Source organism: Triturus cristatus, chromosome 1_2 (genome assembly GCF_964204655.1).
Source record: "Triturus cristatus chromosome 1_2, aTriCri1.1, whole genome shotgun sequence".
NCBI lineage: Eukaryota > Metazoa > Chordata > Amphibia > Caudata > Salamandridae > Triturus > Triturus cristatus.
In genome coordinates this window covers 1008668470-1008689369 of record NC_140580.1, presented here as the reverse complement: position 1 = coordinate 1008689369, position 20900 = coordinate 1008668470, and the positions used below count along the sequence as shown (strand labels likewise).

The 20900-nt window shown below is 40.4% G+C and overlaps 1 protein-coding gene across 1 annotated transcript in view; it reads right to left on the bottom strand.

Annotated features, from left to right (window-relative positions):
- The window catches only part of CACNA1B (calcium voltage-gated channel subunit alpha1 B), a 1044174-nt gene that overhangs the window by 155819 nt on the left and 867455 nt on the right, over window positions 1–20900 (bottom strand). Inside the window, exons 28-32 of the mRNA XM_085611669.1 lie at window positions 19256–19396; window positions 18512–18713; window positions 17318–17482; window positions 12929–13039; window positions 12698–12781 (exon numbers count right to left, since the gene is read on the bottom strand). Of these exons, the coding sequence (XP_085467795.1) occupies window positions 12698–12781; window positions 12929–13039; window positions 17318–17482; window positions 18512–18713; window positions 19256–19396 (703 nt within the window). The remainder of the gene's footprint in view (window positions 1–12697; window positions 12782–12928; window positions 13040–17317; window positions 17483–18511; window positions 18714–19255; window positions 19397–20900) is intronic.

Here is a 20900-nt window from a genome sequence, read left to right as displayed (position 1 = left end):
CTCCACACTAATCAAGCTATTCACTAGTATAGTGAATCATTTGAGGTTGCATATAACACAGATTTCTTTGCACCTTCTTTGAACAGGATGCCATGCTGAATAGTTTAGTGCTGAAAAAACAAACATATTGGGCAATTCTTTCAAAACCATAAGCTAGATCAGGGGGAATACATTGGAAATGATGCAAATGCTTTGTGAAACATTTGAGTTTACTGTAAAGAGTACATACACTTTTCACAAAAAAGCAGGCCTTTGAGTATTATCATCTTCTATTTCTGTTGGATTTTCCTATCACAAACTCTTTCCAAATGTAGGGTATATGTGCATGTACGATAGTGTGCATGAAGAATGGAGAGCGTCTTTGCAGCAGTGGCCATTGGCCAAATGCTCCTAGTGAGCCCAGGATAAAGCTCAAACATATATCTCAGAAAGAAGCACAATCTTGGTATCTCTGGTCAGGGAGAAGCTCAAAGGTGTATCTCTGGTCAGAAAGAAGCTCAAACATGATATAATTTGACAGGACGAAGCTCAAATACAGCATCTCTCGTCAGGACAAAGTTCAAACATGGTATTTCTCATCAGGACAAAGCTCAAACATGGCATCTCTGGTCAGGAAGAAGCTCAAACATAGTATCTCTCACCAAGACGTAAGAATTACCTTTTTAGATATTCCTCAGGCCAAGTCTGGCATAAGGGACAGAGCCTGCAGTGATATGGCTAAAATGCTTCTGCAGGACAAAGGTTGCTAGATGCATACATTTTATGACATTTCTAGGGAGCAGTTACCTCAAGCTGTTCTCAGACACACGGTAAACAGCTTGCATGTCAGCTGTCTATGAGACAGCTCTGTAGGGCTCTGACCTTACCATTTGGACAGGAAGAAGATAGTGAAGATCTCCATTTGGGACTATCTTATGCACAGCGGTGCCCACTCCAGGAGGATCAAAATGGACACCCATGGGCATGAATTCTAGTGCTAGACCTAGCATAAGTCGCTGGTGGGCAGATTGCCCAGTCATCGGTGTCATATTCCCTCTTCGCAAGACATGCTGAGGAGTCAGGGGGACCTTGACCTGATAAACCAGAGTCAAAAAGCTAAGGGGTAATGCACTGCAGTTCATGACTGCTAGGGCTACTAACTTTTTTGAATGGTTTTAGAGTACAGGACATTTCCCCACATTATGGGGGAGGCTGGAACCCACTCTCGACATTCATCCAGAGTCAAGGCTGCATGTTGCCTGTTTTCCAATCGGTAATGCTGAGCAGGGCCAACACACAGGAGACAAGACAAGAATCAGGCTGTTGCTAATGGGTGACTGAGATCTGTTTTTATCCTGGAGTTCCAGACACCCATAGCATGTACGTAGGTTTTGCTTGCTTCTTGTTCTGCAGTGATGTGTAAATAAACTTCAGAGTATGCACCCGTCATGATAGTAAAAGTTGTTCTTGAAACTGAATCAGACTTGAAATTAGGGTTTTCTGTACCTCAGCAACCAATATAAAATTCTAAGATTACCTAATCATGTGTGCGGATGACCTATTTCTCTGTATATATGCAATGACACCGGACCAATAATTTAGCCCATCAATACTTGCATGTTTGTGCCTTTAATAATAATAATTTTCTAATGCCATTTCCTAATTCAAAGTGAGGAGGAAAATCACAATAAGTAATTATCTAACTAAGAAACATGCTTACAATAGGTTGAACTTTAGATATGTGAGAGGTTTAATGAAATATCTGGTAACAGTTAAAATATTAATAGTGAGACCAACATATTTGAGTTTTTGGGAAAAGTGTATGTTCCATTTAGTGTGACAAAATGACTCTAAGAATACAACTTTTAGAACAGGAAGCGAATTAAATCTCATGCACTCCTTTAGAGTTGTATGACCGAAACAGCATTAGAATAATGTTTGTGAGCTAGCTTTATGAACATCAAGAAAACCCACAACCACCAGCCCAACCAAATTTGCATGCACACTCTCCCACCACTGCTGCCACAGCATCAGGAACAACCCACCTTCCCATACATCATTCTGCATTCCAAAAAGGCACTAAAATGCTCCAAATCAATTTCCAGGCATGCACGTTTACATTTTCCAAAATGGCGTCTTAGGTGGCAGGAAGAAGGGAGGTCGGTAGGAGAGAGGACAAAGGCGAGGCTTAAACTTCAAAAAAAAGAGTAAAGCGAAACCTTGGAAGAAAGAAGGGGAGTGGAGAAGGGCAAGTGGAGGGGCTGATGATGCACACGGATTCAATGAGGACAGCAAGACGTGGTGAGAAGAGAAAGCAAGACAAAGCAGGCAAAAGAGTGGCAGCTTTCTCCTGGGACCAGCAGGCATCAGCTAGATGGGATGAAAGTGGACACTACCTCCTTGATAAGGTTTGTCTTTGTAATTAGCCAGCTGTGCACCTACACACTTCCCCCAATTTTACTCAAGAAAGCCTTTTTTTGTTGTACACAGCTGAGTCAATTATCTCACTCTAGAGCCCTGGTGCACTGTGTCAGTGGCTAAAGAGGGATTAAGATACATATAATTAAGTATAACAGCGTTCTGCAGGCCAGAAACAGCTTTCAGTTGTATATGGGGGAATCACAATACTGAATTTTAATCCCAGAATACATTGAAGTTGACAATTATTACTTGTGAGGTAGACACCAGATTGCTCTGTGCCATGGCCGACCCTTACTGCCAGCTCCATGCATCTCATACCTTCCAAAGGGGACTCATCAGGGGGCTTGTTAAAAATCAAGACCTTCGGAAATATAGAATGAGGAACTTGAAAACTCCAACACAGAATGTAGGAAAGGACAAGCACTACTTTCCCTTCTCACCAGAGAAAAAACTAGTCTCACATTTAACTCTTGGTCCAAGAGCCAAAGGTTTGAATTTCCCTGTCGATGGAATACTGGGGACCCTGATCAACTAATTCCAGGTGGTCTATAACAGGACTGCACTTCCCACCGTGTTTTAGGACACACAAAACCTACAGTGGCCTTGACTGAGCATAGTCTGGAATGTTGCCACCCTGTACCCTCTTACGGTGACTCGCAGTTGGTCCCAGGAGAACTTTACTTAAGGCCACTTGCAATGCCAGGAGGAGGCAAAGCAGTTCTCAAGGAGGTGGCACAGAAAGACACCTCTCTGTGTGCCTCCCACTTCCAGTGCACCGTATAGACATCCTCCGTGCATGGCAGCGGTGCTCCTGCACTTGCAAGGGATACATGCAGTTGAAGAGAAACAATCACTCAGCATTATTTGATGTGTCGAAAGATGCATTCAGCCAGCTTCAATGTAGAAATGTCAACGTGACTTATGAAATCTAGACCCATTGCCAAATTATGACCTGCTGTGAGCTGCAAGACTCAGCTATCGCCTTAAAACCTCTTATCAGTTTCACCGCCTGGATTCCAAATTTGCGATTTCTCCTTGAATGCCCTTCTCCACATGTCCAATTAAATACTTTGTTTGTTTGAGATCATCATCATCTGGGGAACACCTGAAAGTAACACACAGTCCTATGTGGTCTGCATTGAGAATGCCATCAATAAGGACATTTTGTCTCCTGGGTGTGTGATGTCAGAGAAATATTACATCAATAAAGACCAATCAGGACACTCCAAACTCTCCAGAAGCTCCATATGGCCAAACATCAATACTTGAATTGTAATTTTCAAATCGGTACTTAAGTCATACACTATTAGACTATAGTAGAGTTAGGGCATCCTGAGGACAGGTTCAGTGCACAATATTTAAAAAAAGGCTGATATCATTATTGTTAATAGAGAGATTTTTACATCTGGGAGATCAACTCGCATATGGGTGACTCCAATAAAAAGCTGTAATAATCCAAAAGATGTCTGCACTAATAATGCACAGTCAAACGTGATATCCGCAGAAGGGGTCTTACTTTAACTCACAAATCGTGGACCTAGGTTTGCTTGAACCTGAGACTCTCAAAGCCTGTGGTTGGGGATATTGAACTTTAACTTGAGAACCCTCCTATGGCTCACTTGTGATTCCAGGCTAAGTCTGAAACACTTTGAGAACTCTAAAAGTACAAGAGCAACTTTATGTGTTGTTGGATGCTCTCAGTTTGGTATAATCCATGTAAGCAAAATGTGTAATTACAGCCAATGATTGCGATTATCATTTGTTTCAACTCCCTCATAGGTGTATTATGTGTATGTACACCTGTCACGTTTTTTGCCTAATGCACTTTTATCATGTTTTGATTTGCCCTCAGTAATTTGGGTTTATTTTCTTTGTATTATCATATGCATTCAAATGCCATAAAGATATTTTAAGGAAAATGGGCCCATTGTTGAATGGCTTGACTCTGAATTTTTTCTCCCCATAGAGGATAGGTGGTGGTGGCACCAATTAGGAACATAGTATAAACCTCTTTTTCAATTCTAAGCAGGATGACTTTCAAATTTTCCTTGAAGTGCAACCGAAGGAGTCAGAGCACAAAGGAGTGAGGGCATTCTCTACTGACTTATTTTTAACTTAAAAAATAAATAGGCAAATAAAATGCTCACGTAAATCAGAAATGTGGCTTGGTGTGACTCAGAGCCATGCAAACCACTATGGCTGAACACATAACCGACTTCCACCCTCCCAAAAGCCCAAAGTGACTTGAAGCTGGCTTCTCTGATGCATCACTCATTCCACATCGCATAAATGCAGACTGGTTTCCCTTCATTATTGTCTGCTGAAAGAGAAAGAATAAGCCAGTGATGCATGGTCTTGCACCTCAAGGTTCTTTGCTTACTGTGGCTGTGTTCCCCAATCTCTCTTGCCAAAGACATTTGAGAATCCCCTGAGATAACACTAATGGAACTACTATTAGACCATACCAAAAATAAATAGAGGAATGATTAGAATAAGGAGTGAAAATTGTAGGCAAATTATCTATTTCCCATAAGAAAAATGAAATACTAGCAATTCTAGTGGAAATCTGCCAGCAAATGTGCACATATATGTCAAATATTGAAAGTTAGAATGATGAGCAAATAAAGCTCAAATAAGGGGGAAGCCCTAACTTCTCCAATAGAAACATTGTGGAATATGGACTTTTTAATACTGTCAAGTTCAGAAACTACACATAGATTAGATATTTTCTCTAGGGAAGCACAGCTGGAAGGTACATGTGCTTAAACATGGTCACAGGCAACTGCTGGAAGATTGTATATCTATGGGTAACCACTGAACCAGGGTATTACGTTCTAGCGTTTGTCCTTACAAAGCATTATTTCTATCACAGGTCTTCACATACAATAGTTATAAACACTAGAATCCATTGCAGTTTAAGGAATATATTAGCTGGTTTGCTGCTCAAATGAAAGAAACAACATTCCCTTCCATTCGGCCTATTCCTTAACGATTTTTAACTTTTCTTTTGGAAACAAACTACGTTGTGTTAGTTGGAAAGGGATGTTCTGTACTTGATAGCTCCAACATAAACTGACTCACCTCGGAATCTATTTCCTTAAAAGCCAGACAAATCTAGTATTTAATTTAATATTTCTGATTGATGTCACTGATTATAGCATCTTAAAACAAGGGTATTTCTTTGAGCTCTTCTGTGGGGAAATAATGCAGAAAACCCTGCATATTTGAAATATCTAACTGTACGTATCTAGCTGTACAATGATCAGTTTGAGTATTAAAAACACTTCTCGTCATATCCATTTGATCTTATGTCCGCTGGTCTTGTTAAATAACTAAAGTTCAGGCAACTTTCCTTCCCACATCGAGAACCAAAATCAAGTTTTCTTAGGTGATCACATTTAGTGTACGAGAAAGTGAACTATTCATTCAACATGGCCACTAGGGTGTAGCTGACCGTAGTCTGTTTTCTATATCTATTTTCCACCACAATCTTTTTAAAGCACCACTTTTTCTTGGTTAAACATTCCAAAAAAAATTTAATTGAACACATACTGCCTTTTTAAACTTGGTAAAATGAGGCAAAATTCATAGAGAGGAGAATCCTAACCAATCGTAAGCAAAGACCAGCAGCACCACTGACAGTCCACTCCATTTTTTTCACCAGACAGATTTGCAAATTCAATAAGAAAATAAGGACAATGCAAATACGTTTTTTAAAAATTATGAACCAACCGTGTTCTAAGGGTGATGTTTTTTCATGGATGATAATTTTTATTTGCAACAGTGTTTAGAAAGGTGAGGGCAGCAGGTGTACAACATACAGAAACGCAGGAATGATGTTCGGATTGTATGTTGATTTGATGGCGCGTGATTCAGCACGTAGGTAAAAAAAGGCAAAACAAAAATGTATAAAACAAAAACCAAGAACAGAACATACAGATAAATAAAAATTAAATTAATACAAGTGATGAATCATCAAGACAAGCGAAAAATGAAAACTCTGAAAATTATACATAGGAACAGTTATTAGTAATCCTATCAAAACAAAGGCAACAAGTGTCTAAGGTGACCGCCATCCTGCTTTTTGAGTGAGAGTCACATGTTTTTGGCACAAACCCGTCTCCTTTTTCTAATATGTGCCAATGGATAAATATCTTCATGTTATTTGATGAGTTTGTGCAGGTTTTAAAATCCATCTTTTTGAGTCTCAGGTGCAAAACACAACATTTGGCGTCCAGTTCCCAGTGGGCATTGTGTGATACTCAGGATGCCAATTCAAACATTTGTTCACTTCTGTTGGCCAATCTTAAGCTGAAAGCTTGATTAGGGTGGTGTCTATCACTCAAAATAGCGTAGGAAAGCTGGGCAGCCTAGCAATTAACATTGACAACTACATGACACAACTCAAAACACTTTTTTATTATAAAAAAGAACCTTAAATCACAAAACACACCAGTCCGTATTTGCATTTTGTGCACTGTTAATGCAAATATAGGGACGATACACCAAAAAGAGGCAATTACTTGACAACCTCTCTCGTTCCCATCTCCCCCCCTCACATGGCCACACGGTGTCTTGAAAGGTTTAGGTCGCTGCTTGTCTGTCCGAGCTGCTACACTGTTTCCCTGGCAACTGTCAGCACCCTAGGTACAGAACATTGATGTACGACTGAAGATATTATGTGGGAGGACTGAGCACCCTGGAGGAATTATGCACTAAGAACTTAAAAGACATAGTAATAAAAACACTAACAGTTGCCAAAGGGTCAGTCCAGTATGTGCTGGAAATGCTATGTGCCCGATTCACAGAACTAACTTAAGACAAAATCCTAAACTTACTACCATTTTGGTATTCACAGAAGGCACTTACTCCTTTTGGTATTCACAGAAGGCACTTACTCATTGCGGTATTCACAGAAGTTAGGAGTCCTAACTTTAGGACTCCTAAATGCCTTCTGTGAATACCGAAAGTCTTAAAATTAGGATTTTTCTCAGTTTAGTTGTAGAATAGTTAGGACTCCTAACTTTAGGACTCCTAAATGCCTTCTGTGAATACCGAAAGTCTTAAAATTAGGATTTTCTCAGTTTAGGAGTAGTAAAGTTAGGACTCCTAACTTTAGGACTCCTAAACTGAGAAAAATCCTAAGTTTGTTTATTTTGCAAAATTGTCTTTTTCATATGATTTTCATGTAGTTTTTATTCACAGTAGATTAATTTAAGCACAAAATATTTTGCTGGAACCGTGAAACTAAAAGTGCGTCTCATTCACGTGCTGTTCTAGGAACGCTCATCACGTTATTTTAGATAATGTACGGAAAATACACTTTACAGGTAACTTGGGTGACATACAGGTAACTTGTGTGACATTTGTATCGAAAAGCAGACCTGTATAGTTTTTATACATTTGACCATCCAAGCATATTTTGTGTACGACAAATGGAAAACATAGTCACTTTCACCCACTGATAATTAAAACTATATTCCCTTACCAGGATTTGCTATGAGGTCTACCATTCTTTTAATTTTAATACGTTTTTTAGGGTAAATTCAGGTTTATTGTTTTAACGGTTATTGGGTGTTCTTTGTATTATTTTCAACCAAGGAACATTTCTATTAACTTGGCTTCCCACTAAGTGAGTGTTCGACTATTTGGGTTCTCAGAAATTGGGGTCTATTATTTTGTTTTTCGATTACCTTACATAATAAGCTATGGGGGATATTGCTGCTAATCAAACTCTATTGAAGGATATGATGTTGGCGGTGTTCCAGTGCAGCAATCGATTGTGATCACATCCAGATACCACCCCCGCAAGTAAGAGGAATCAAGAAATGAGCTAAAGGGTCCAGCTAACTGGGGCCTGTGGATCTAGATATCCTTTGCATGCAGACTGAGAGGGTGACAATGGTCAACATATGAAAAGGGTTCTGGAAGAACAGGCCCACTACCAGTTTATGCAGAGGAGTGGACAGTAGAAGGACTGTTGGAGAGATCCCTTATCTTACACTGAAAAGGTTACCATTAGGGACACCAAGTAATTTTTTCATCCACAGGGCACCAATGACATATACGGACAACCGTGAAAACATGGTTTTACCCATCACAGGAGGTACAAGCATGAACGTGTTAGAGGGAAGTATGCAGTTGTAATGTAGGATGTGAAGTTTTCGTTTTGAATTTATTGAGGGCTGCCGGCTGCAGAAGGGTGGTAGAAAACTAGGTTCAAGAATCCAGAGGAGTATTTATATGTTTGCACCAAAGTCCTCCTTTCATCAAGCAACAAATTCTATCTGCCCTTACCGCATAATCATTCGGCCACGAAAGCGTGTAGTGCCTCCTAAAAGTCTTCTGGATTGCCCAATTGGGGGATATCAATGAAAGAGCGGCAAGGAACAAGATAACATGTTGGAAATTGGGAGTGCTGTTGGTATGCCTAAGAGGCATTGGATTTATAAAACTGACAGATGAGGTTATAACAGTGAATAAGGATTGTTCAGCATCGGAATTGGCGGTTTGAAGATAAAACTTCCCGCGATTTTGAATGCTGCCCTGAAGAAGTCCCATTAATAGGGATGAAACGCGTAGGCTGTTTTCACCCTGGATTTGTCATCCTGTTTTTACTCTAATACTTGAATAATTCTTGATTAAAGATGATAAAAAACAATCAGAATTGAGAAAATAATCTGTGTGTCATATCATTACGGGAGTTCTTTTGTTGTCATTTGCTTCAGTACGAATAGTATATACATTTTGTGATTTACAAAAGATCCCTTTTGGACTCTTTTATGAAAAATTTCTATTTTGTGCTCCTCAAAAGTGTGACATTGAGTGTCCTGGACAGCACCCACGGTCTCAGTGTCTTTCTTTATTTTCCCTAGCATCTCATCAACGAGGGGCGAAGAGATGCTCTCCATCAAACAGAAGGTTGAGATGGTGCTGTTGCACCTCTGGCCTAAATCTTGAGATGCACAGTCATGCATGGTGCCATAGGAGGATGTCTGTGTTGAGCCCTCACAAAGCAGTATCTACTGCATCTGTGTAACAGCAGATATTGGCATTACCAATAATCTTTTCCTCAGCCACAAGATCTTGTCCCCTTTTTTTATGGCTTTCAGGAAGGTTCATTACCAGCTTTTCCATCTCCTCTTAATAGTACCTATCATATCAACATAGGAAGCCCAGTGAATTGGTGATGCATCAAATGATGGCAGCACCAACCACCAGACGCTTGCCAGCAACGATGATACGCTTGCTCTCCTTGTCTGGTGGGTGGGGTGTTACCTGTTGCCTATTCTGAGGCGCATTTCCATGCAATTTGCTCAACTAGGGAGTCGGGAAGAACCTGACTTCGAATGTAGAGTGGTTCAGATGGTACGGTCCTGTATTTTTTTCACCCTAGGCATGGTAATCTTAGCTTTTACTGACTCCTTGAATTGTCTAGAGTGGGTTTCAACATGCCTTTCAGCATAGCAAAGAACTGCACCGCCCTTTCAGTGTTAGAAATGGTCTCTACGAGGACGTTATTCACATCCTGGAGAACACTGATGACCACCTTGTGCTATTGGTCAGCACTTTGAATAACTGCCTTCTAGGTGACAGTATGGTCAGGTGGAGATTGTTTGGTGGGGTAGGGCTCTATGCCCTGGCCATCCAGTCCTTCCTGGGGGTGTCCCCTCCTTAGGCACTGGGGACTCGTAATAGGGGTCTAGAGGCTCATAAGGGCTTCCTGGGTCCAGAAAAGTGTTGCTTGACCTGTCAGGTTTGTTGGGAGATGGTGGCTAAGAGGGTGCAGGAGGTTATCAGAGTAATGGAGGATTTGTGGGTAAGGATGCTGCAACAGTGAGCTTGTGCCTCTGCCCCTTCGTTTTTCATAAGGTATGATACTTGTTATTCGAGTAACCCATCCAGTGACATGTCTAGTACAATCTCAGTACTACCTACAAAAAAGGGTCCGTAGTCATTAGGAAGTTCACTCACAGAAAACTATAGTATGAGTTATGCACTGCCTGCTTCCACACACCTGGCTCTGAAACCCAGAGAGTAAATGCCGCCAGTAAGGAGGGAATAGCAAAGGCTAACCATGGTTTGGTCACAAGGCCATTAGGGCCTAGAAACCCAAGAAATCTAATCCGGAGTGCAAAGTATAGCACATGTTGTGTATTTTTGCCACTCATCCCTTTAGTATATGCTATCCACACAGAGAGAGGATATAACACAAGTGGTCTGCTGCCTGCTTGGACGGTTCATTGAACTTGGACAATAAAATATGTATAATAGGGTATATTACAAAATATGAATGCACTCTATGTATGAATTAGAGATAAACAACGTGAACAGGAAAGTCCTAAAGAGCAGGCTGCCACCTACCCGTCATGAGGCTGTAAGGCATGAACATTCTAGCAATGGGGCGTATGTTACAATTCTGCATGGTCTTCTAAAATCTACCCAAACCAACCCGGGGAAAGGTTAGAGAACAAGCTGTGACTTGTCTGCTCACAAGACTATTGGACATGGCCAATTGAAGTTACAGTAAGTCACATCCTGTGTACTACCTACGCACCTCTGCCCAAGATATAAGTACTCAGACCAAGAGTAATCACATAGAACAGGCAGCTTTTCATCTGTTACAATCTGTCAAACATGAGCTGTCTCTCCAGTTGAAGTGGCAGCATTAAGATTATCTAGAGACTACAAATGAAAAGGAGCGTTCAATTCTATACAGGATTATCTGTTCCAAAATCAACAGATGGTTAAACCGTTCTCCAGCAATAGATCAAGTACTCATGATGCGTGAACTCATAGGACATTCAAACCAGGAAACACAAAGGATGAAGATAAGATGGGATCGCAACACGCCATCTAGTGGTACACAATTGTATCTATGAGGGTTTATGAGAAAACAACAGGAGCCAAAATAGGGTCGATGACAACACTGGGATATTGATCAAGCCCTGGTGAAGTCCCACTGGGACAAAACACGTTGGCTGGGCCGAATGGATTGCTTCTGTCAAATTGGCATTTTTTAAATAAAATTGGATTCAAAACAACTAGCAAGACCCCTGAATAACGTTTATTCGTCACATCAGGACTACTTGATCTATTGCTGGAGAACAGTTTAACCACCTGTTGACTTTGGAACAGATAATCCTGTATAGAATTGAACACTCCTTGTCAATTACATACCAGTGCACTGTTTGGAACCCACATTGCCAATGTGCTGTTTACTAGTATTATCTAGAGGGCTTCTTTACATGAGCAATATATCCCAGGAAAGAGAAGTAGCATAGGTCATCTCTTGCATGGTCACAAGGCTCATTAGCATGCCGATTCGAGCAGTGAGCGGCCAGTACTGCATCTGTGCTATAGATATATACACTAACTCTGTGTCATAATATGATACATATTATTTACCATGTGACAACTTCACAAACGAGAAATGTTCTCCACAACTCTGCATCCTCATCAGCATCCTTTTAGAGTAGACCCAAAAACAAGCAAATAAGGCGCATAAAATAAATACACATGATTTAGCGCTCATTCTGAACATATATACCATATAAGCTTGATCTCATGAAAGGACTTGAACCCCAAAGCAGACGTTAGACTTCACATGTAGACAACTATACTAATAAAATAACTTGCAAATATTTACTACAAAAAAATCTTCTGTTATGAGAGGTTTATGAATGCAAAAAGAACTATTGATGGACAGAATGCAGAACAATGTCATACATTCACCCCAGTACAGAAATCTGGGCCTAAATCCATCTTTTTTTTGCTCACCATGCCATTACCCGAAACCGGTGCTTGTTTCCAGTCCAGGGAAGACATGGCTTGGCAGTTCGGGCTGGACTGTTCCCATGAGGCACAGGGTCAGACTGATTTGCATATGGCCATGTCTGAACTGGGGTGGTGGAGTGAGCTAAAGAATGATGATGGATTAAACCCAGATCAATTGACTGGGGGGAGTGTTTGATTTGCTTAAGCGCTCCGTCCATCATCCCCTTTGGTATCGCTATGAAAGGTTTATAGGCATGTCCTAATCTGATTCTGACACAACGTATATAATGGCTTGTAATTTTAACTAAGCGTAGCATGGTGAGTATAGTACAGTCAAGTGGCCCTTCAATTCCTGATTTGTGTGTCTTGGATGCAAACTGTGAGGTGGTGAATTTCACATGGAGACTTGAGCCACAATAAAGCTGTGCCTCTGGATGAGCCCAGGGACAAAGAAAGCCTTAGAAAACCCATTCTCTTGGACTAAACAGCCAGCAGTAGGAAAGAGGTCAAGTGTACTTACCGCAATCTCGGTTACCAAAATATCTGTAATACTTCCCAGCACTGTCACAAAATCAAAAATGTTCCAGGCATCTCGAAAATAGTTCTGCAAAAGAGAAAAACATTAGCCGGGGAGCACTTTTGCTAAGATCGATAGACATGGTAGAGGGATAGGTGGTGGGCTACAAGGATTCATATTCAAAGCTGATGTTATGGGGAACACAGTGGCCACAAAGCTGCAATGATGACTTACCAGAACACCAAAGGCTATGATCTTCAGGATGCACTCCATAGAAAACAAGGAAGTGAACACAATATTCAAGATCTTCAACATCAGGTCGTACTTGGTGGAAGCTCCAAAGAACTAGATTAAAAGAAGAGCCAAAAAAGATGTTTTTAATAATGACAAGTACGGCATCACCAGAGGCTAAAAACAGTGCTCCGAGCAAAGCCAATCAACGGCTCAATATACACTGAAACAGAAACAAACCAATCTTAACATTAGGACCAACACGTGGGACAGCAGAATTCAAATACAATTTCTGACATTTGGAACTGGAGTAATCTTTTTTTCACAAAGTTGTAACAAGACATAAAATCTTTCAAGCAGCATATCTGAAAAAAGCAAGGCTATTTTACTCCAAATGTGACTGAAATGTAACCCACAGCTCTGAGGTCATGCTTCATAAGTATTAAAAGAATATTCTGGAGAGGTTATGGTTGTATATCCTTCTATAGAAAGAAAATCGGGTCCTTGGTGGGTGCGGGACACCTGACCAAAAAGAAGTGACTTTACCATCCACTAAACTTGCAATTCACTTGCCCCATTTACAGAGGGGCAAAGCACCAGGCTTCCAGCAGCAGATTCTCAGCAGGCTCCATGACCGTAAAAATGTAAATTATAACCCATCTGTCATAGGAACTTTGGTCACTGTACATCTATTTAAGGCTCTCTTTCTGACATACATTTTCCCATCACGCACTAGAGGAAAACTCGCAGGGCATCAGAATCATTGTTTTTTTTTTACTTTACAATAACAAACTCACACCTTACTTCTGTGAGAATGTATAATAAAACTTCAGTGAAATCAGCTAACGAGGATTTAAGATTCCCCCAGTAGTTGAACATGTATGCAAACAGCGAATATAAAAAAGGAAAGGAATGTGTTATTTGTTCTTGCATTTAGGTAAAAGGTACACTGACAATATAAATTGTATGAGATTCAGTAAGCTTGTGTATATTAAAGAGGAATGCACTGTTATGATGTCATGCACTTTCAGCATTATGCACTGCAAGCGCTCCTACAAGGAACACATTTGTACACACACAAATATGTATTTTTCTGAAACACAATTCTGGCTGCTGGTATACAGCTCAGCCAACAGAAAATACCAAACACTCGTACTAAGGTTGGGTCAGGCCTTCTTGGGGTGATGGTATTACAAACGCTAGCTGTGGTTTAGTGATGGGTGTGGATGGTGTAACTGAGCATGTTGGTGAATTTTACAGATGTAAATTCACCAGCTATTTTGGTCACGCCACTAAGTGCATTTGTTTTTTAATTTTTTTAAATCTTGTCAGAGTCACTGTTACAAATAGAAAACAATTTGCACTATATGGATTATATATGACTTTCACTTTGATATATGTCCCTTAAATGATGCATAGACAGAGTGTAAATGTGTGCTAAGAAAGCATATAAAAGAACCTTGAAGAAGGCTCCAATGTGAGCCAAAACATATCATACAATACTGACAGTTGATCAAGACACTAGGATATGGCTCTCTCCTCTTTGCTAAATGCTTCAACTATATGAATTTGTTGCACATTTATTGTTAATTACAAAGATCTGCAAAACTAGTATGTTACTGACTTAGTGAAGGTTAAACCTAGCAGTGATGTTTTGTAACTGTGCTTTGAAATAGATTTGCATGCTAATTTGTAATTTCTAGCACAAAATGTGCTTCCTTGATCCAGTATGCCCTGGCTTTCTGTTCCATATGAATAATAGATGAATGTAATAAAAACAATGGATTAGTGTTTAGAGGGTTGTCCATTATCAGCATCTATTCTCAGTTACTGTTTATTTACTAATGCTAGAGCGCTCAACGCTCTGAAATTTGTAAGCGGTGCATTATATTCATGTCTGAACTGCACTGATATACATTCAATGTTTTGTTGAACTTTGTGCATATTAAAATGAAGTTTATATATCCTCATTTGACAATCTGTAGAGTGAAATTGTGACGCTTTTACAGGATTGATTAGTATTTTACACGTATTTAGAGAAAACATGTAATTGTGCACGTATATAATGATCAGTAGGTAATCAAATGTATTCACTGTTATAAGATTCATATAAAGGCCTGTATAACAAGTGCATATTAAAGAACGTTCTTAGGTTAGCCAGAATTGTAGGCCTAACTTTCGTTTTTCTTAAAGGTTTCATTACTCCTCGTTTGCTCTTAGGTCAGGAGCTAATTAAAATTTATGTGTGTAGAAAGTTTTCTTTTCACCCCTACTGCAGGTGCAGGAAAGTGACCTCGTTATTTTAGATTTAAGGAGATACTTGGGAGGAACTGCATGCCTTTGAAGAGCTCGGACAGAGAGAAGGGAGGACACCTTCCGTGCCTGGTGAAACTTGGGAACCAAGGTCGGCGGACAAGGCTGTGAAATTAATTGGACTTTGTGGAAAGTTACTCAAGAAGGTGTTCACTGAATAATGTACCATGTGACCTGTTAGGGGTGTAACTTTGTCTTTTTGTATTAGGCACAGGGACAGATTTGCAGGACTTCTGCTTTTGACTGAGGAAGAAGAGCATCTTAGAACGAGCTGTATGGCTTTACGCTACTTGACCCATTTGACGTGAGTGTACTTCTTAGGAAGTCAACAAGTGCTGACACCTTTTGGGAAAATCCTTCTGGGAGATTAGGAAGGGATGCCACTTTAGAAGTAGAGTAGGGACAGATTATTCTGCAATTTGGAAATACAAATGAAAAGAGATTTGGACGCACTGTCTATACTCAGCTGTGTTCTGATTTTGGAATTCATTGTTCTGTCCCTTTTGTGCCATATGAACTATGTTCGTAGATTGGGCTCTGTATTAGTTTTCATGTATCTTTACACCTTGATTTTGAGGTGTGTCTATATTCTGTTATTCCTGGCTTTGTAATAAATTTACCAAAATCTAAAGTTGGAGTCTGAAGTTATTTAGATCAATGGGGAGGGGAAAGGTGTAACGTGTAAATCGTTTTCTTCCCTCCGCGCTTCTTAGCAGGCAATAAAGACCAGGCAATCCTGAGTAAATTCAGGATACGGAACTGAGCCCCATCACTAACAAAATCATCTATCGGAAATTCTTACTTATGAGTGACTCAGACATAGCACATTAGGTGACAGATATTTGTGAAAATGCCAGAGTTAACATTCACTGTGATCAACATATGAGGATAAGTGGTATTTCATTGTAACAATTTGTTTCCGAACCATCTTACATGTACACAATGAACTGTTACTGCCCAGGAGTTTGCTCTTAGTTTCATAAGTTGCATTGTGTTTGTATCTAAAGTGAAGTCATAGGGCCTGATTACAAGTATAAGTTCTATCTATTGCACCTGGTAAATAACAATACAACGGGGTTTGTTATTTATCAGGTCCGATTAATAACACCTATTATGAGTTTGTGGGGAATAACATGCAGATTTTGGTGTTTAACGCACCAAAATCCACATGATACAGTAATTACAGAACAGATTCCCCCTGTTAAATTTTGGCAGGTTTGAGCTGCTGAAATTTAATGAAGGCTGAGGTGTTTAGCGCACCCGATAATCATCAGATGCGTTAAATAACACTTAACTCGTAATTCTGGCCCATGCGTAAACAGGTGTTTACGCATGGGTCAGAATTAACTAACCCACTCTTAATCAGGCCCATAGTGGTCCATCCGGTCTAGATTGAGGAACCTTCATTGAGTGCTATTATCTAGAATTACATTTTACCTCTGAGTAATATGCCCAATCCTTCTGTGTGAGAGGTACCGGTACTGGAATGATCCACTAATTTAATCCTTCAAATCTAATCATTATAACCTGCTTCCTATAGTCTACTGGAACATCCAAGACTACGCTGAGTGCACTTGCAGTTGTCCTACTGGATTGCCATTCCATTGCTTATGACATTGTTAAAATAATTCAGTTTTGATCAACATAAAATGGGTCATTTAGCAGAAACCCTGGTAAAGTTCTTCTCTTATGGTATGACACACTAGTCTCTGGTAACAACAGACTGTGACTGCCCAAAGGGCATACAACTCACTAGTAACCATAGAGCAGGCAGCTGACGCCTCTATGATTCACCACAACTAGCAGCAGAGGGATGGTCAGTGTGAAAAGAAATATTTACAAGCATAGCACAGTCGTCATAGGTGAATCTGGTGGTCACACTGCAGCAACAGCACAGAGTTACTAGCACTGGAAAGTAGGGTTTACCATTATAACAGCATTGCAGTAGCCCCAGTGCAGATGCCTACAAAGAGCAGACATGGCCGAGCAGAAAAGCCATAGCCTCAAAAGAAGCCCCACTGCAGTCCTGGCAAAGTGGCTATGCGGCTGCACTAAGAGGGCACAAAGAACAGCACTCACCTTCATCATCAGAACAATGGTGTTGAGGGCGATCATGGCCATGATGAAATACTCAAATGGTGGAGACACCACAAACTTCCACATCCTGTACTGGAAGGACTGCTTGTTCTGTGGCATGTACCGAGTAAGTGGTTTGGCACTAATCGCAAAGTCGATGCATGCCCTCTACAAAGGAGGAAAATTGCATGTAAGCAGGAGGGGCATTGATAAGAGCACAGCACGCACACATCAAGAACCCCCCCTCCCCTCACAAAAGCAGCCACTTCATTATTTCACATAAACAGAAAGAGTTTTTTTTTAATTAAGGTCAGGAGTACCTAGTCCAAGAGTCCCTTGATTTGTCCAAGCTAAATTCCTCACAACTGCTGTGGTATGTCTGCACAATTTCTTTAAACATAAATAATCTGCTCAGTTTAAGATCACATTTTGTGAGAGAAGACCTATCCAGAATGCTAAATAACCTGTGACATACTAGGCATTAGTATCACTTTCTGAATTACATTTAGTGTTATGTGAGCGGTAGAACACCCTGTACTTTTGCCATTCAGAAATCCACCATTTCTATTGTTTACTATATTGGTTAACAATATGGGAGAGTATGCTTAAAATGGATGCCACATAGACTAGTTCAGCAATACAAATCCCTAAGAAAATACATTAAAATAGAACAATATTTGAAAAACGTTAGGTGAACAGGCAACACTAGTAACATAAACTGATAAGTTCACAACCACTTAGAATAGAATTTTTGATGGAAAGTGTATGCCTACCACCAGTTAGTGGTATGGGGGCAGGTTAAATATCAAACTTCCAGAATAGCATTAGTTTATAGTTTGTGATTTTGAGCTCTAGCATCGCTTACATGGAATTTCGGATTACTCAGATTTTATAAAGCCTTGAGGAAGATCACAGGAAATTGTTTGGCTAAGTGTTCTAAAAAGGTTCTGAGCAGAGCTCACCCACACATTCTCTACTGTGTTCTATACAGAGGTCCTAATTGGAACTTGGGCCTTATTCTGTCTCACTCTGTGCTCAATAGAAAATCCAGGACCATGGATCTAAATCCCATCTTTCTCTCTGCTATATCCAGATTCCTGAGAAATAAATCAACCTGTGTCTTGCCACTTTGGACCAGGACCATGAAACTTTGCTCATTAAATGATGTGTGTTCTGGGCAGAAGTTCATCACAGTACCTCATTCTTCTCCAAGCTGCACTCCGACATGGCTTTATCTCCCTGCTCCTGGAACGTGATAATGATCAACGCCACAAAGATGTTCACAAAGAAAAAGGGAAACACCACAAAGTAGACCACATAAAAAATGGACATTTCCATGCGATAGCCAGGACTTGGGCCCTGCTCTTCGTAGGTGGCATCCACAGAGTGTTTCAAAACCCTAAAATACAAAATAGGCTAATTATTCTCTGTTTGCAATTTGAGAACTAGAGAATGGCAAAACAACAAAAGGATAATAATGGAGTGCATTATGCATGCTAAAGTCTGACATGTCCTAAGGACTCTTCCACAGCATCGTGGCTCACAAGGACAACACTTTGTTTCTTCAAACTACAGACACTGAGCAATGGCCATGGGGGAAGTAGGATCCTTTTATGCATAAGAAACTATGTTCCACTGATGGTACTATCAGGAGGAGTGGCTATGAGGAGGATGTGGTCTGTAAAAGCAATTCTGTGTTGAGCACATGGTCTGATATTATGGTAAGATACTAGAAAAATGCTGATTTTTGGAAAACAATAATAAAAAGCATAGCAATGTGCACTTGTTGTTTTGTACAGTTCACATCCCCTTGCCTTTTCATTTCAAACACAAACATTGAATATATCATGCTGCTCATGAATGCTGGGTATCCCTTAAGGGCATGAGGGGTACATGGAATATTTTATCAAACCCATGATTCAATGAGCTGTCATTACTTACGTGGGCCATCCCTCTCCCGTAGAAACAGTGAAGAGCGTGAGCAGGGCCCACAGCACGTTGTCATAATGGAACTCGTATTTCTTCCACTGTCTAGACTGGGATTCAATCTCATTGTGCTTCTCATAAATGAGATACTGACCCCTACAGAAGGAAAGGACATGAGCGGATATGTGATTAGCCACTGACTTAATCGTCACATTTTATAATCTGGCACTAATATTCCACATTTTACATTGGTCAAGCAGTCTTAAGTAATTTTAGTTTGTGTAGGAACCAATGCAATTCGCTGACCAGACAATTCTGATCTCGATGGAAGCCTACTTGTAACTAAGGACCATTGTGACAAGTTATTTCGGCAAACACTGCCCTATTTCACCAAGCACAAAATTACCACCAAAGCAGGGCCATCGAATTTCCACACTGGCCTGACATTTCCTCCACAACTCTGACAGGAGTACTCAGGAACAGCTTGATGGAAAGTCAAGAAAACAAATCCAACTTCAGTGCTAATGCAACATGCTCTTTCCCAATCCTGGACCCAAACACTTTCAACAGAGAAGAAACCCTGGCTGACACTAATATTGGGCCTTTTCTATACTTTAGTCAACTTCCAGAAAATGTCTCCCTTTGCTGCATCAACCCAACCAGAGGACTGTATTTCAAAGTCTGCCTCCAAGCCTCCCTCCAAGAACAATAATTGATCAGTAACTTGGAAAGGTTTGAATATGAAAGCCTCAGATATCTCTATGGAACAGACAGGCTACTCTACTGACTCACTCGTAGAATGGACAGAGGAAGGTTTCTCCTAGTCTGCTACCATCCCGTCCTATTGCCACCTTCCTCTTCCGGTACTTTTCCTTCCTACCTCCACATACTTTATTGATGCCCATTCTCTTAAAAATTCAGGTACACTGTTTAGGAACATCATATAGCTCATAAATTATACTTTCCAAGAGTAGTAAATAGAGACCAATCCTGATGCAAGTTTGACTGAGAGTCAAAAAAAGTTGAGTTGTTGACATTTGGACATTTTATATGACTTTCATGTAGGGACGAACATACAGAGCCGAGAAACTCCCCCATCTGGTTGTACTCTGAGTCCCTTAGTCCACAGATTTGCCACAATAGCAACTTTAGTAATCCTCAGATTTTGCTGGGAAAGGTAGATCTCAAAATTATGAGCCTGATTTAGACTTTGGCAGATGGTTGAATGTCCATCATGGCAAAGGAGTAAAATGCTCCATTGAACTGACAGATATGCCATCGAGCAAATTTAGAGGTATGCGCTGGCTCCACGGACACCTCTTAATAATGACAGGAACCAGTTCTTATCAATACTGTAAAAGTTTGAAGTTGGACGTGATGGGCGTCTGTGAAACGTTTATAGAGCTTTAAATTTTTCAAAAACAAACTCCCAAAGTGGGAGTTTGGTATTGAAAAATGTAAAACCAATGGTACCAAAGCTATGGAAGGTTCTTCCCACGGTGTGAGGTAATTATTTATTTTTTTACTGTCCCTCACCACCAGGTTTCACTTGGTAGTGATGGACTCCAACAAAGCACATAACGGCGTGCATTTTAAATAGGGTGGATGGTGTTATGTGCTGTCGCCTAACGGTCCATGCTCTGTTGCTGATGGAGACGGA